Source organism: Orycteropus afer, unplaced genomic scaffold, assembly GCF_000298275.1.
Source record: "Orycteropus afer afer isolate SDZICR_OR568_19922 unplaced genomic scaffold, OryAfe1.0 scaffold00122, whole genome shotgun sequence".
NCBI classification, from domain to species: domain Eukaryota; kingdom Metazoa; phylum Chordata; class Mammalia; order Tubulidentata; family Orycteropodidae; genus Orycteropus; species Orycteropus afer.
The window spans coordinates 6,556,079-6,571,669 of record NW_006921709.1 but is presented as its reverse complement, the minus strand read 5'-3'; the positions used below and the strand labels follow the sequence as shown (position 1 = coordinate 6,571,669).

Below are 15,591 nucleotides of genomic sequence, written 5' to 3'. Positions count from 1 at the left end.
AAACAGTGTTTCTTTGCTATTCATAAGGTTTTCCCTGACCAATTATTTGAGAAGGGGATGGCCTCTTCCTTCTTCCTAGTCTGTCTCAGTCTGTAAGCTGGGCTGATACCTGTGCACCATGTGCATCCCGCTGGGTTAGAAACACCAGTGGCTCAGCCTCAAAACTCACATCAACACATCACCATGGTAGGACAAACTGACAGACAAGTTTCTCTCCCTTTTGGAAACCTCTCATACCACCCTTACCTGGGTCCCTGCAGCTGACTCCTCCTCTGTCCAGAATCTTAGGCCTTATAGTCCCCTTTCTCCCACTCTCCTGCCCTGCTGCTTTGGGTGTGCCTGAGTTCCTCTCCTCACCTAGATCCTTGCAGCTGACTGCTCCTCTGTCCGAGTTCCTGGCTTTTTTTATCCCCTTTCTCCTGCTTTCCTACCCTGTTGCTTTGGGTGTGCCTGAGTTCCTCTCCTCACCTGGATCCCTGCGGCTGTCTTCCCACCACATCCCCATTTAATTTGCCTATTTGGCCTGTGCAAAAACAGGTGAATCTTGGAGATTGACAGTAGATTATTGTAAACTTAAGCAGGTGGTGACTCCAATTGCAGCTGCTGTTCTTGATGTGATTTCATTGCTTGAGCAAATCAGCACATCTCCTGGAACTTGGTGTGCAGCTAATGATCTGGCCAATGCCTTTTTCTCAATACCAATTTCAAAGGACCATCAGAAGCAGTTAGCCTTCAGCTGGGAAGGCCAACAATATACTTTCACAGTGCTTCCTCAGAACTATATCAACTCGCCAGCACTATGTTATAGTTTAGTCTGTAGCGATCTTGATCGGCTTTCTCTTTCACAAGACATCACACTAGTCCATTATATTGATGACATTATGCTGATTGGACCTAGTAAGGAAGAAGTATTGATGACTCTGTACTTATTGGGGAGACATATCCATGCTAGAAGTTGGGAAATTAACCCAACAAAAATCAGGCACATTCCACCTCAGTGAAATTTCTAAGGGGTCCAATGGTGTGGGGTATGTTGAGATATTCCTACTAAAGTGAAGGATAAATTATTGTATCTGGATTCCCTCACAACTAAAATGGAGGCACAACATCTGATGGGCCTCTTTGGATTTTGGAGGCAACATATCCCTCATTTGAGTGTGTTGTTGTGGCCTATTTATCAAGTAACTTGGAAAACTGCTAGTTTTGAGTGGGGTCCAGAACAACAGAAGGCTCTGCAACAGGTTCAGGCTGCCGTGCAGGCTGCTCTGCTACTTGGGCTATATGATATGGCTGATCCAATGGTGCTTGAAGTGTCTGTAGTAGATAGAGATGCTGTTTGGAGTCTTTGGCAGGTCCCTATTGGTGAATTGCAATGCAGACCCTTGGGATTTGGGAGCAAAGCCCTGCCATCCTCTGCAGATAACTACTCTCCTTTAAATAAACAACTTTTAGCTTGTTACTGGGCTTTAGTTGAGACTGAACGCCTAACCATGGCCCTCCAAGTCATTACAAGGCCTAAGCTGCCCATAATGAACTGGGTGTTGTCTGACCCACAGAGTCATAAAGTTGGACATGCACAGCAGCATGCCAGCATTAAATGTAAGTGGTATATCAGAGATTGGGCTTGAGCAGGACCTGAAGGCACAAGTAAATTGCATAAGGAAGTGCCCCAAATGCCTATGGTCTCCACTCCAGTCACATTACTTTCTCTCTCTTAGTCTGCACCTATGGCCTCATGGGGAGTTCCTTATGATCAGTTGACTGAGGAAGAGAAAACTCGTGCCTGGTTTACAGATGGTTCTGTGTAATATGCAGGCACCACTCAAAAGTGGACAGCAATGACACTGTTGCCCCTTCCGGGGACTTCCTTGAAGGACAGTGGTGAAGGAAAATCCTCCCAATGGGCAGAACTTTGAGTCATGCCTATGGCTGTTCACTTTGCATGGAATGAGAAATGGCCAGATGTCAATTGTATACAGATTCATGAGCTGTGGCTAATGGCTTGGCTGGATGGTCCGGGACTTGGAAGTAGCATGATTGGGAAATTAGTGACAAGGATGTATGGGGAAGATGTATGTGGATAAGTCTCTCTGAATGGGCCAAATGAGTAAAGATATTTGTGTCTCATGTGAATGCTCACCAAAAGGTGACCTCAGCAGAGGAAGACTTTAGCAATCAGGTAGATAGGATGACACATTCAGTGGAAACTAGCCATCCCTTTCCCCAGCTACTCCTGTCATTGCTCAATGGACTCATGAACAAAGTGGTCATGGTGGCAGGGATGGAGGTTATGCATGGGCTCAGCAACATGGACTCCCACTTACCAAGGCTGATTTGGCTACTGCCACTGCTGAGTGCCCCATCTGGCAGCAGTAGAGACTAACACTGAGTCCGCGACATAGAACCATTCCTCGAGGTGATCAGCCAGCAACCGTGGGGCAAGTTGATTACACTGGACCACTTCCATCATGGAAAGGACAGCATTGTGTTCTTACTGGAATAGACACTTATTCTGGATATGGATTTGCCTTCCCTCACGCAATGCTTCTGCCCAAAATTACCATCCATGGACTTACAGAATGCCTTATCCACTGTCATGGTATCCCACACAGTGGATCAGATCAAGTGGATCACACTGCTTCAGATCAAGGGACTCACTTCACAGCAAATGAAGTGCGGCAATGGGCCCATGCTCATGGAATTCACTTGTCTTACCATGTTCCCCATCATCCAGAAGCACGTGGCTTGATAGAACGATGGAATGGCCTACTGAAAACACAATTACAGCTAGGTGCAATACTTTGAAGGGTTGGGACAATGTTCTCCAGGAGGCTGTATATGCTCTAAACCAACATCCAATATATGGTGTTTTTTCTCCAATAGCTAGGATTCATGGGTCCAAGAACCAAGGGGTGGAAATGGGAGTGGAATCACTCACTATTACCCCTAATGAACCACTCAAAAAATTTTTGCTTCCTGTCCCTGCTACCTTATGCTCTGTGGATGTGGAGATCTTAGTTCCAAAAGCAGGAACACTCTCACCTGGAGACACAATACTGATTGCATTGAACTGGAAATTAAGAATGCCACCCGGCCATTTTGGCTTCCTCATGCCTCTGGATCAACAGACAAAGAAGGACGTTACTGTACTATCTGGTGTGATAGATCCTGATTACCAAGGGGAAATTGGATTGGCTTTACATAATGGAGATATAGCAGAATATATCTGGAATACAGGAGATTCTTTAGGATGTCTCTTAGCACTGCAATGCCCTCTGATTAAAGTCAAAGGAAAATTATAGCAACCCAATTCTGATATGACTACTAATGTCCCAGACCTTTCAGGTATGAAGGTCATACCACCAGGCAAAGAACCACGACCAGCTGAGGTGCTTGCTGAGGGCAAGGGAAATATAGAATGGGTGATAGAAGAAGGTAGTTCTGAATATCAGCTACAACCACGTGATCAGTTGCAGAAACAGGGACTGTGATTGTTTTATTTCTTCATTGTATATGTGCACCAAATATTTTTGTTTTCTTCTGTTATGAACCATGAAATGTAAATTAGGTTAATGTGTTTTGGTTGTACATGTGTTAGCATATCATGTTAGGTGCAAATATGACTTTAAAATTGTCCTTATTTAGAGGTTATATATGGTTAAGAAGATGTGTACAACTGCCAAGTTGACAAGGGGTGGGCTGTGATTGTTGGAGCTGTGTGTCAACTTGGCTGGACCACAATTCTGTGTGGTTTAAGCAATTATAATGTGGGTTATTCCCATGATGGGGTCAGATGTATATGTTTTGAGCGGCCAATCCATTGAAAGGGAGTTTCTCTAGAGGTGTGGCCTGCTTCTAGTATATTTGTGGACATCCTGGGAAAAGAGACACTCTTCTGTGGATCAGGATCCTGTTGTGCTGCCTACAACTGTCCATGAGCAAACAATCCACCATTCAGCTTGGAGATCTTGGATTTGTCATTCATTGGAGTCAACAGCCAGTATACTGCCTGCCAACCCTGAGCTTGTCAACACCTACAGCTGCGTGAATCAGGAAAAGCCTCCAGCTTAACGTTTGATCCAAGAACTTGGAACTTGCGAACTTCTATCAGTGTGTGAGCCATTTTCCTAAGATAAATTTCTCTTTCTCTATATGTATATATAAGCTTTACTGGTTTTACTTCTCTAGAGAACCCAGCCTAACACAGATGGATATTACCAAAAAATAAGTCACAAAGTTGTATGCTTCCTGAGAAGAGACTTGTTATTTAACCTCTATTCACTGTATATAGTGAATTGAATGGTAGTCCCATAGACATCTGGTTCCTAGTCCCCAGAGGGAAAGTGGAAGTTCAGTGGTAGAATTTTCACCTTCGATGCAGGAGAGCTTGGGTGTTGCTGTGATGCTGGAAACTATACCACTGATATTTCAAATACTAGTAGGGTCACCCATGGTGGACAGGTTTCAGTGAAGCTTCCAGACTAACACAAACTTGAAAGAAGGGTGACACTATAGGACAAAGTTATAAATCTTTACAGAAGTAAACCTCCAAAAAATTGACCACTGAAAACCTTATTAATAGCAATGAAACACTGTCTTGTCTATTACTGGAAAACTTTCTAAACAGCAGCTAAAAATCATCTGATATAGTGCCAGATGATGAGCCCCTCAGGGTTGAAGGCATTCAAAATATGACTGGGGAAGAGATTCCTCCTTAGAGTCGAGCCAACATTAATGATGTGGATGGACTAAAGTATTTAGGACCTACATTTGTTGATGTAGTATAACTCAAAATAAGAAGAATCAACTCAAACATTCATTAATAATTGGAGTATGGAATATATGAAGTGTGAATCTAGGAAAACTGGAAGTTGCCAAAAATAAAATGAAACACATAAAGACAGATATCCTAGGCATTAGTGGGCTGAAATGGATTCATATTGGCCATTTTGAATTGAACAATCATATGGTCTACTATGCTAGGAATGGCAAATAGAAGAGGAATGCATCACATTTGTCATCAAAAAGAACATTTCAATATCTATCTTAAAACACAATGCCGTCATTGATAAGATAATATCTGTACCTCTGTAAGGAAGACCTAGGAGCTCTGGTGGCATAATGCCTCAGGCATATGACTGCTAACCAGAAGGCTGGCAGTTCAAATCCACCAGTCACTCCTCGGAAGGAAGATTGGGCAATCTACTTCTGTAGAGACACCACCTCAGAAACCCAAGGAGGGGTTGCTATGGGTTGGATCTGACTTAATGGCAGTGAGTTTGTTTTTTTCTGGTTTGTAAGGAACACCAGTTAATACTGATATTATTCAAATTTATCCACCAATCACTAAAGCCAAAGATGAAGAAACTGAAGATTTTTACAAACTTCTGTAGTCTGAAATAGACCAAACGTGGAATCAAGATCAACCATAGGACACCAGACAGGCAACATTCGCATGGCAGAAATGCAGGACACACAGGAGTGCGTAACTATGAGGCAAACAGGGGGGAGGGTTACTGGGCAGGGAGGGAAGGAGACTGGATTAGGGCTGGGGATGGTAAATGGGGAGTGAAACTAAATGTACACGTAATGTTGAACGTAAAACAAACTCTTAAAATACAAAATTTTAAAAAAATAGATGGATTGATAATCACTGGTGATTGCAATGTGAAAGTTGGAGGTAGAGAAAAACTTTGATAATTAGAAAATATGGCCTTGGTGAAAGAAATAATGCCAAAGACCACATGATAGAGTTTGGCAAGACCAATGACTTATTCATTGCAAATAACATTTTTCAACAACATAAACAGTGACTATATACGTAGACCTGGCCAGATGGAATACACAAGAATCAAATAAACTACATATATGGAAACAGACCATGGAGAAGCATAACATCATGTGTCAGAACTAAGCCTGGGGCCCAACTGTGGAAGGGATCATCAATTGCTCATGTGTAAATTCAGGTGAAGCTGAAGAAAATTAAACCAAGTCCATGAGAGCCAAATATGACCTTAAATATATCCCACCTGAATTTAGAGAACATCAGAAGAATAAATTTCACCCATTGAACATCAGTGACTGAAGACCAGATGAGTTGAGAGATAACATCAAGAACACCATGCTTAAGCAAAGAAAAAAGTCATTAAAAAGACAGGAAATGAAGAAAACATCAAAACAGATGTCAGAAGAGACTCTGAAACTTGCTCTTGAATGGAGAGTAGTTAAAGTTAATGGAAGAAATTATGAAGTCTGATAGCTAAACAAGACTTCAAAGGGCAGCTTGAGAAGAAAAGTAAAGTATTATAATAAAATGTGCAAAGACTTAGAATTAGAAAACCAAAAGGGAAGAATAGGATCAGCTTTTCTCAAGTTTGAAGAAGTGAAGAAAAAAATTCAAGCCTTGAGTTGCAATACTGAAGGATTCTATGGGCAAAATATTGAATGATGAAGGAAGCATCAAAAGAAGATGGAAGGAATATACAGTCTGTGCCAAAAAGAAATTGGTCGATCTTTAATTATTTCAGGATATGATCAAGGACCAGTGATACTGAAGGAAGAAGTCCAAGCTGCACTGAAGGAATTGATGAAAGGCAAGTTTCCAGAAATTTTACAGACTACTTCTACTTATTGGGGAGCTCTGGTAGCATAGTACTTATTGAGATATTTCAACAAATGGATGCAGTGCTGGAAGTGCTCATTTGTTTATGCCAATTGGGAAAACAGCTACCTGCCAACTGACTGGAAGAGAACTGTATTTGTGCCCATTCTAAAGAAAGGTGATCCTAAACAATATGGAAATTATTGAACAATATCATTAATACCACACACAAGTAAAGTTTTGCAGAAGATATTTCAAAAACAGTTGCAGCAGTATATTGACAGGGAATTGTCAGAAACTCAAGTTGGATTGAGAAGAGGGTGTGGAATATGAGATATCATGACTGATGTCACATGGATCTTGGTTGAAAGCAAATAATACCAGAAAGATGTTTACTTGTCTTTTATTGACTATGCAAAGACATTTGATTGTGTGGATCTGTAGTGGTTTTGTTTGTGTGTCAACTTGGTTAGGCCTGGTTGAGTGGCTGGGTAGCTGGATGTAGTATTCCCCATGATAAGACTGGTAATCAGCTTCATGGTGGAATCTACTGGGAGCAGCTGAGTAGTTGCCTTTGGGTTTGTGGTCTGCTTCCTGTATATAAGGAGAAGCTTTGAGAATGGTCTCTAGCCTATGGCATGCTTGGACCCTGCATGTAGCCATGTCATTGCTCAGTAGCCTGTCATGCTCCACCAACCTTGAGACTTACAATGGACTTGAGTTAATGGCCTGCCGTGTGGTTTGGTAACATCAGGACTGTACCTTTTTACTTGTCAACCTTGGGGTTTTCCAGCCTGCAGCTGTCTGAGTGAAGAAACGCCTCTAGATCTAGTGGGCCGAGAGCAGAGGCAGAGCTGGACACCAAGGTTGAGGGGCTTTCACCTAGCCCCTAGAGCCTGACACTTTGAACTTGGATTTAAAGCCTCCAAATTTTAAGAATAAACTCCTGTTTGCTAAGGCCATCCTATTTGTGTTGTATTCCTGTCAGAACAGCACTAGGTAACCAGAACAGAATTTGGTACTGAGAGAGCAGGGTGCCACTCTGACAGATACCTAAAATGTGGAAACAGTGGGCCGGGAGCAGAAGCAGAGCTGGATCCCAAGGCTGAGGGGCTTTCACCCAGCCCGTAGAGCCTGGCACTTTGAACTTGGACTTATTAAAGCCTCCAAATTGTAAGGATAAACTCCTGTTTGTTAAGGCCATCCCATTTGTGGTGTATTCCTGTCAGAGCAGTACTAGGTAACCAGAACAGGATCATAACAAATTATGGATAACATTGAGAAGAATGGGAATTCCAGAATGCTTAATTGTGCTCATGAGGAACCTTTACCTACATCAGGAGTCTGTCGTTTGAACAGAACAAGGGGACACTGCATGGTTTAAAATTAAGAAGGGAGTCTGTTAGGGTTGTATCCTTTCCACTATACTTATTCAATCTGTATGCTGAACAAATAATCCAAGAAGCCAGACTATGTGAAGAACACAGCATCAGGACTGGAGGAAGACTCATTAACAACCTGTGATATGCAGACAAAACAGCCTTGCTTGCTGAAAGTAAAAAAGACTTGAAGCACTTACTGATGAAAATCAAAGTCTACAGCCTTCAGTATGGATTACACTGCAACATAAAGAAAACAAAAATTCTCACAACTTGATCCAATAAGAAACATCACAATAAATGAAGAAAAGATTGAAGCTGTCAGGGATTTCATTTTACTTGAATCTACAATCAATGTCCATGGAAGCAGCAGTGAAGAAATCAGGAGATATTTGACACTGGGAGTATCTGCTGCAAAAGACCTCTTTAAAGTGTTAAAGAGCAAAGATGTCACTTTGACGACTAAGGTGTGCCTGACCCAAGCCATGGTACTTTCAATAGCCTCATACGCATGTGAAATTTGGACAGTGAGCAAGAAAGACCAAAAAAGAGTTGATTTCTTTTAATTGTGGTATTGGCAAAGAATACTGAAAATATCATAGACTGCCAGAAGAATGAACAAATCTGTCTCGGAAGAAGTATAGCTGAAATACTCCTTAGAAGTGAGAATTGTCAGACTTAGTCTTGGTCACACTGTCAGAGGGACCAGTGCCTGGAGAAGGGTATCACTCTGGGTAAGGCAGAGCATCAGTGAAAAGGGGGCTAACCCTTAACAAGATGAATTGACACAGTGGCTGTGACGATGGGCTCAAGCATAGCAAAGGTTGTGAAGATGGTGTAGGCTGGGCAGTGTTTTGTTCTATTATAGATAAGGTCGCTGTGAGTTGGCACCAACTCAACAGCACCTAACAACAATAACAACAATGCAGGAGACCAAAATTCTATTGTCTGTCTGTTGAGGCTGTGTGTTGCTATGATGCTGAACAGGTTTCAGTGGACTTTCCAAACTAAAATGGACTAGGAAGAAAGATCTGGTGATCTACTTCCAAAAAAATCAGGCAATGAAAATCCTATGGCTCACAACGATCAGATCCATTGTGCGTGAGGTTGCCATGAGTTGGGCCGACTGATAACAATCCTCAAAACCTGTGATTATTACTTTATGGCAAAAGAGTGGACATTTCCTCATGTGGAAAAGATGTAATTAAGTTAAGGGTTTTGAGAGGAGTTTATTCTGGATTATCTGAATGGGCTTTGAAATGCAATCACACACATCCTTATAAGAGAGATGTAGGGAAAATTTTGAATCAGACACATGAGGAGGCAGAAATCAGAATGATATGACCACAAGCAGGCAGAAGTGGAAGGGTCATGATGTGTATTCTCCCATGGAGCCTCCATGGGAAGAGTGCAACCATGTACAAAACCAAACCAAACCATTTGTGGTCTAGTCAATTCTAACTCATAGTCCCCTGATAGGACAGAGTAGAACTGCCGAATAGGATTTCCTAGGCTGTAATCTTTATAAAAGCAGACTCCCACATTTTTCTCCCACAGAGTGACTGATCTTTCAAACCACTGACCTTTTGGTCAAGTGCTTTAGCAGCCAAGTGCTTTAACAATTGCATCATCAGTGCTCTTCTGCAACCCTGTAGACACCTCGATTTCAGAGTTCTGGTCTTCAGAACTGTGGAAATAAATTTCTGTTGTTTTAAGCCACTCTGTTTGTGGTGATTTGTCATGGCAGCCCTCAGAGAACTAACCTCTGAGGGTCATCTGCAAATGCACTGCTCAGCCTAGTTTCTGGCAGAACCTCACTCTCAGCAACACAGATGGGCGGGGGAGGCCCTGGGAACCACCCTTCTTTCCCCATTTTCTTCTTGAGGCCTGGGACTCCTTCAGGCACAGCATAGCTGTTCTTTCCACAATTAGAGACAAAGCTTAAAATGCAAATACCTTCAGTTATGTAATGTTTCAACTTCACTAGAGCCTCTGTAGTAAATTATTTTACTACAGGCCCTTTTCTATGTGTAGGCTTTGAGAGGGAAAACAGCCAGGAAGAACACGTGGGACCTGAAGAGGTGTTGCTATGGTGAATAATGAAAAGCACAAAGCGGGAGAGGAGAGTTCTAAAGATCTAGGCTTCCTCCCTCACAATTTTACAAAGCAAACGAGAGACAAAGCCCTGATGCCCTTTGCTAACAGGTAACTTGATCTTGAAGCCTCCTACCAATGTAGTGAATGTACAAATGTATCCACATTTTACAAACGAGGAGGTGGAATCCAAGGGAGCTCAATTAGTTTTTTCAAGATCATGCAACTGATCAGTGGGCTGAGATAGGACTCGAACAATTGTCTATCACCAAACCCCTAGCATAGGGATGGATGTTTTATTGCCTCTAGCTGAAGAGAAACAGAGGAACGTGCTGAGAGATGTTGTTGTTTGGCGTCATTGAGTTGGATTGACTCATAGCAACCCTATGTACAACAGAAGGAAATACTGTCTGGTCCTGCACCATCTTCACAATCATTGCTATGCTTGATCCCATCGTTGCAGCCACAGTGTTATTCTGTCTCATTGAGAGTCTTCCTCTTTTTGGCTGAGCCTCTATTTACCAGACATGATGTCCTTCTCCAGAGACTGGTCCTTCCTGATAACATGTCCAAAGTGAGTGAGATGAAATCTTGCCAGCCTTGTGTCTAAGATTTCTGTATCTTGTCAGTTTGTCGTACTGTGGTGGCTTGTGTGTTGTTGTGATGCTAGAAGCTATGCCACTGGAATTTCAGATACCAGCAGGGCCACTCATGTGGACAGGTGTCAGTGGAGTTTCCAGACTAAGACAGACTGGGAAGAAGGACTTGGTGATCTACTTCTGAAAATATTAGCCATGAGAACCTCATTAGCATCAGGGGATTTAGGCTACTGAATACACCTGGCTGGAGCCCTGAAGCCATTGTGCATCATATTTCCCCAAATACACAAGGCCAACAAATCTCTGGGGAAGCCATTAAGCAAAACTGCCTGAGGCCCATTCTCACACCAGTAGGTGTTATGGCCAGTGATTGCTAAGGAAAAGGAAGCTCTTTTAGTTCTGTTGGCTGATAGAAGGCTGGAACACCTGGGTCTCAGTTCTCTCTGTTACTTTTCAGCTTGTATTGTTGTTATTATTGAAATGAGCCTATCTTTTTCTCTCTCTAGGCTTCAGTTTTCCCATATGAAAGGTTAGAAGATGGATTGGATGAGAAAATCGGACCATTGTGATCCATAAAGTTCACACTGGCTGATTTTCAAAAGTAGATTATAAGAGGTTTCTTTCTTCCTAGTCTTCTTAGTTTGGAAGCTCCACTGAAACCTGTTCAACATCACAGCAACGTTCAAGTCTCCACTGATGGGTGGATCGTGATTGTGCATGAGAAGCCTTGGCCTGGTATTGAACCCTGGTTTCTTGCCTGGAAGGTGAGGATTCTACGACTGAACCACTGATGTCTCACTGCTACACAGTGGAACCTGCCTTTTTGCACAGACCACACACCTGCTGATTAAACTGGATTCTGCAGGAGTGGGCAGACTATAATTTTCTAAATCATAATTTTCAAAACCAAAAACCAAGCTCATTGCCGTTAAGTTGGATCCAACTCATAGCAATCCCTCCTTGGTTTCTGAGGCAGTATCATTATGAAAGTAGGCTGCCCAATCTTCCTTCTGAGGCATTTAGGCACCATAATTTCTAAAGCTTCTCAGATGATTCTTATATACAGCCAAGTTTGAGAACCAATGAATTACCATACCAGCCTTCCAAAGTCCTTCCAGATGTAACACCTTTTGTCAATATCTGCTTGTGAAGCACATGGCCACTATAGTTTAGATTCTCCAGATACACATAATTCATGGAAAACCCTATACTAAAGCCCCACATTCAACTTGTCTAGAGAAAGTCATTTCACTGTGGTTTAGCCAGTAAAACAATATTGAAAATCTATTTAATGGCCTTAACCTACTGACAGCCTTACACGCTTTTAGGAAGGTGCAAAAATTAATGAGATAATAGAACTATACAGGTATCATTTAGTTAATTTTTATTATAAGGCTTACACTAAATGGTACACTGCAGTTCTGAAAGAAAAAAAAAAAAACATATTTATTAAATGAGTATTAACTACCCCCTTATTTGGATAATGTTTTGGTTACCTGGTGCTGCTCTGACAGGAATATACCATAAATAGGAGGGCTTTAACAAACAGGAGTTTATTCTCTTACAGTTTTAGAGGTTAAAAGTCCAAGTTCAAAGTGCCAGGCTCTAGGGGCTAGGTGAAAGCCCCTCAACCTTGGGCTTCAGCTCTGCCTTCTGCTACCGGCCCACTGAATCTGGAGGCTTTTCTTCACTCAGGCAGCTGCTGGTTGCTGAGGCTGACAAACCCAAGGTCGACAAGTAAAAAAGGCACAGTCCCGATATTACCAAACATGGCAGGCCACTAATTCAAGTCCAGAAAAAGTTCCAAGATCAGCAGGGCATGGCAGCCTGCTGAACAATGACTTGGCTACATGCAGGGTTCAAGTATGCCAAAAAGCTAGATACCTTCCTCAAAGCTGCTGCTTTTATACTGGAAGCAGACATCTCTAATGCAACTACTCAGCTGCTGTAGCAGACTGCACCATGGAAGTGATTGCCAATCTCAGCATGGGGAATAACTACATCCAGCTGCCCAGGCACTCAACCAGGCCCAGAGAAGTTGACACACAACCTTAACTACCACAGACAAAGAGAGATGAATAGTCTTTTTTACTTGAGGAACTCACAGTCTACTGTGGCTATAATAATATCCAGTTGCTGTTAAGCCCATTCCCACTCATGGTGACTCCAAGTGTAGAAGAGCAGAACTGAGCACTACAGCATTTTCAGTGGCTGATTCATTAGAAGTAGATTGTCAGGGCTTTGGCATTTAGCAGCAAAATGCATTAACCATTGGCACCACCAAGGACTCCAGCAGTAATAAGGAAGCAATAATAATAACAACATCAGCCATGATTTACAAGTACTTATTGAACATCAGGCAACAGGTGACAGATGCTTTTAACATCACATTTTAAATCCTCACAACAACCTGTTAGGTAAGCACCCTCCATTTTATTGCTGAGAATACTGAGACCCAGAGATGTTAGGTAACTTGTCAAGATCACAAAGCTAGGAAGTAGTTGATTTGCCATTCTGACCTAGGTCTGTAAGATTCTGAAGCCCATGCTATTTCCAACATACCACAGAACCTCTAGAAAAGAGATAAAGGTAGAGATGGCAGAGAGTGTTAACTTACATGGGGTGGGGCCTAGGATGGAAGAAATGTCATAGATTGCTCCAATGAAAGGTGTGATAAGAAAATAAATACTGGAAATCAATAAAGCTATGTTTTGGGCCCAAGCCTGTTAGAAGGCACAATACTGGAAGAGATGAATTCATTACAAAAGGCTAGCTCTTCTGTGGTTAGTTCCAATGTCCTCAAAAGCATTTTAAAAATATACTATTGTGCTCCTCTTTGAGTTTCATAGCTCAACAATATCATTTTTCAACCTGTATGAGCTCTTTGATTCTAAGGAGATTTCTACTTTTGCTGATTGTTATCAGTGATGATACAAAATTTACAAAGACAAGAGGATGGTGATGGGCACAGCTGTGACAATCACCTTCCCTATGATGAACATATCCAAATGCAGTATGAACCAGCTTTTTCTGAGGGCACACACACACACACACATTTCAAAATATGTTAACACCTAAAGATCAAATTTTATACACACACACACACACACACACACATATGTATGTATATGTATATATATGGTTCCTCAGGAATCTAAATGTAAATCTAATATTTTAGAAACCCACTGGGCTAAAAAATTCATCTGTGAAACAAAATGTAGTTTGAGGGTTCATAAATACATTGAGACCTAAAGCAGGAAAAGGGAAAAAGAAAAAAGCAATGAATGTTCTTAGGGAGGCTTTCACAAATCACCATTTTCAGGTTGTAGCCAAAACAAGTAAAATGACCAAAGGACTTAGGATCTGGATGAGTATTCAGAGACTAGAAAGTGCTTTAGTATCAGATATTTGCAAAAAGGTTAAAAAACTCTTATATTACAGTTACAGAATGGAAATTTCCTCTATATACATGGAAAAGATGCATAGTTACACATAGGTATTGCATATATGTATATATACATACATACTGCATATACAAAAGGTACACACATTTATAAATGCTATTATAAGGATAGATCTATTTTGAAGCAACCTCTTCCTGTGGAAAATTACCTTCACTTTGGAAATTATGGGTAAGGAAGATATATTCTGCTACTGCAAATAATGACCTAGTGATAAGTCATCATACAACCTTGGATGAGATAATGTATTAACCACAGTGCAAATATGGACAGCATCCTGAAGGGAATCAAGAGGAAGCTATAGCCAGGAAAGCTGGGGTTAATAGACTGCAAAGAGACACATGATTTGTTCTGTTTATATTACTTATTGTAATTCTTTTATTATTATTTTTGAGGAAAAAAAAAGCACTAATGAGAATAAAGATGATACTGTTCAAAGTAGCTGGTACACTTAAAACGCAATTTTTAAAATTTGTAGTTAGGAGCTGTTCAATAAGACAGACCATAAGCTTATTTTTCCCTTCCAAATGTTTATCAAATTGCAAGTGCAGATTTAGAACAGTTTTGTTTTCACATAGAAATCCTCTTTCCACACAGACACATACCCGTACGCACACTCACACTACTCTCTCTTTCTGCTTACAACTGCAAATCCTACGTCTGGACTAAAGATGCTAAGAACCAAAAGATGTGTCAAAGCAGCTGAAAAAACCTACCTTTTTGTTGATCAAACACAGATGGGGTGCTGAAATCCATGGTTGCCTGTCTCATCATTCACCATCAGAATGGAAAAAAAGCATCAGGGCTCTAGAGAGGAGAAAACACACCATCTCACACATTCCAGTCAACACAACAGTCAGCAGCAGCGTCATTTGCCAAGACCTCTGTTTGAAAATTAAGTGTGCATTCGAGCTGCAGGTTGTTGTCAGGACAAATCATAGAAACAGGTAAATGCTATTCCTGTAATACCTGCTGGGAAGAGTTACTTCTTATGGCCTCATTCAGCAGCTACACTTGTATGTAAGTATTATACTCTCTCCCTCCCCAAAAACAACAACAAAAGCCAAACCCCAAAAACCGTATTCAGGATGGAGGGAACCTGCCTTGGATCTGGGCTAGGAAATCACTCCAGGTCACGGATCTTCAGCTACCAGAATGCTGCTTTAAACCAACAGAAATCTCAATGGGTGAGTGAGGCTTCACAGGGCCAGACGGAGCATGTGCAGAGCTGCCAATGCAGTTTGGATTCAGCTCTGCTCGTGGTGGAGGGAGAACTGCATTTGGGTCATGTGAGCACACAGTGTCATCTCAATGGAACAAAACGTAAATATTGTAGCAGGAGGCGGCTGGCCATGTGCTGTATGGAGTAATTACCCACCTTCCTAGTTCATCTTCATTTCCTTTCAGCTTCATTCCCCGAATAACAGTGCAGGAGGAAGGAAGTGGCATTTGAAAGA

General features: G+C 41.6%; 1 protein-coding gene across 1 annotated transcript in view; it reads right to left on the bottom strand.

Annotated features, from left to right (window-relative positions):
* The window catches only part of ANKRD55 (ankyrin repeat domain 55), a 231,143-nt gene extending 216,235 nt beyond the window's left edge, over window positions 1-14,908 (bottom strand). Inside the window, exon 1 of the mRNA XM_007944167.2 lies at window positions 14,851-14,908. Within this exon, the coding sequence (XP_007942358.1) occupies window positions 14,851-14,908 (58 nt within the window). The remainder of the gene's footprint in view (window positions 1-14,850) is intronic.
* Window positions 14,909-15,591: the final 683 nt, after the last annotated feature.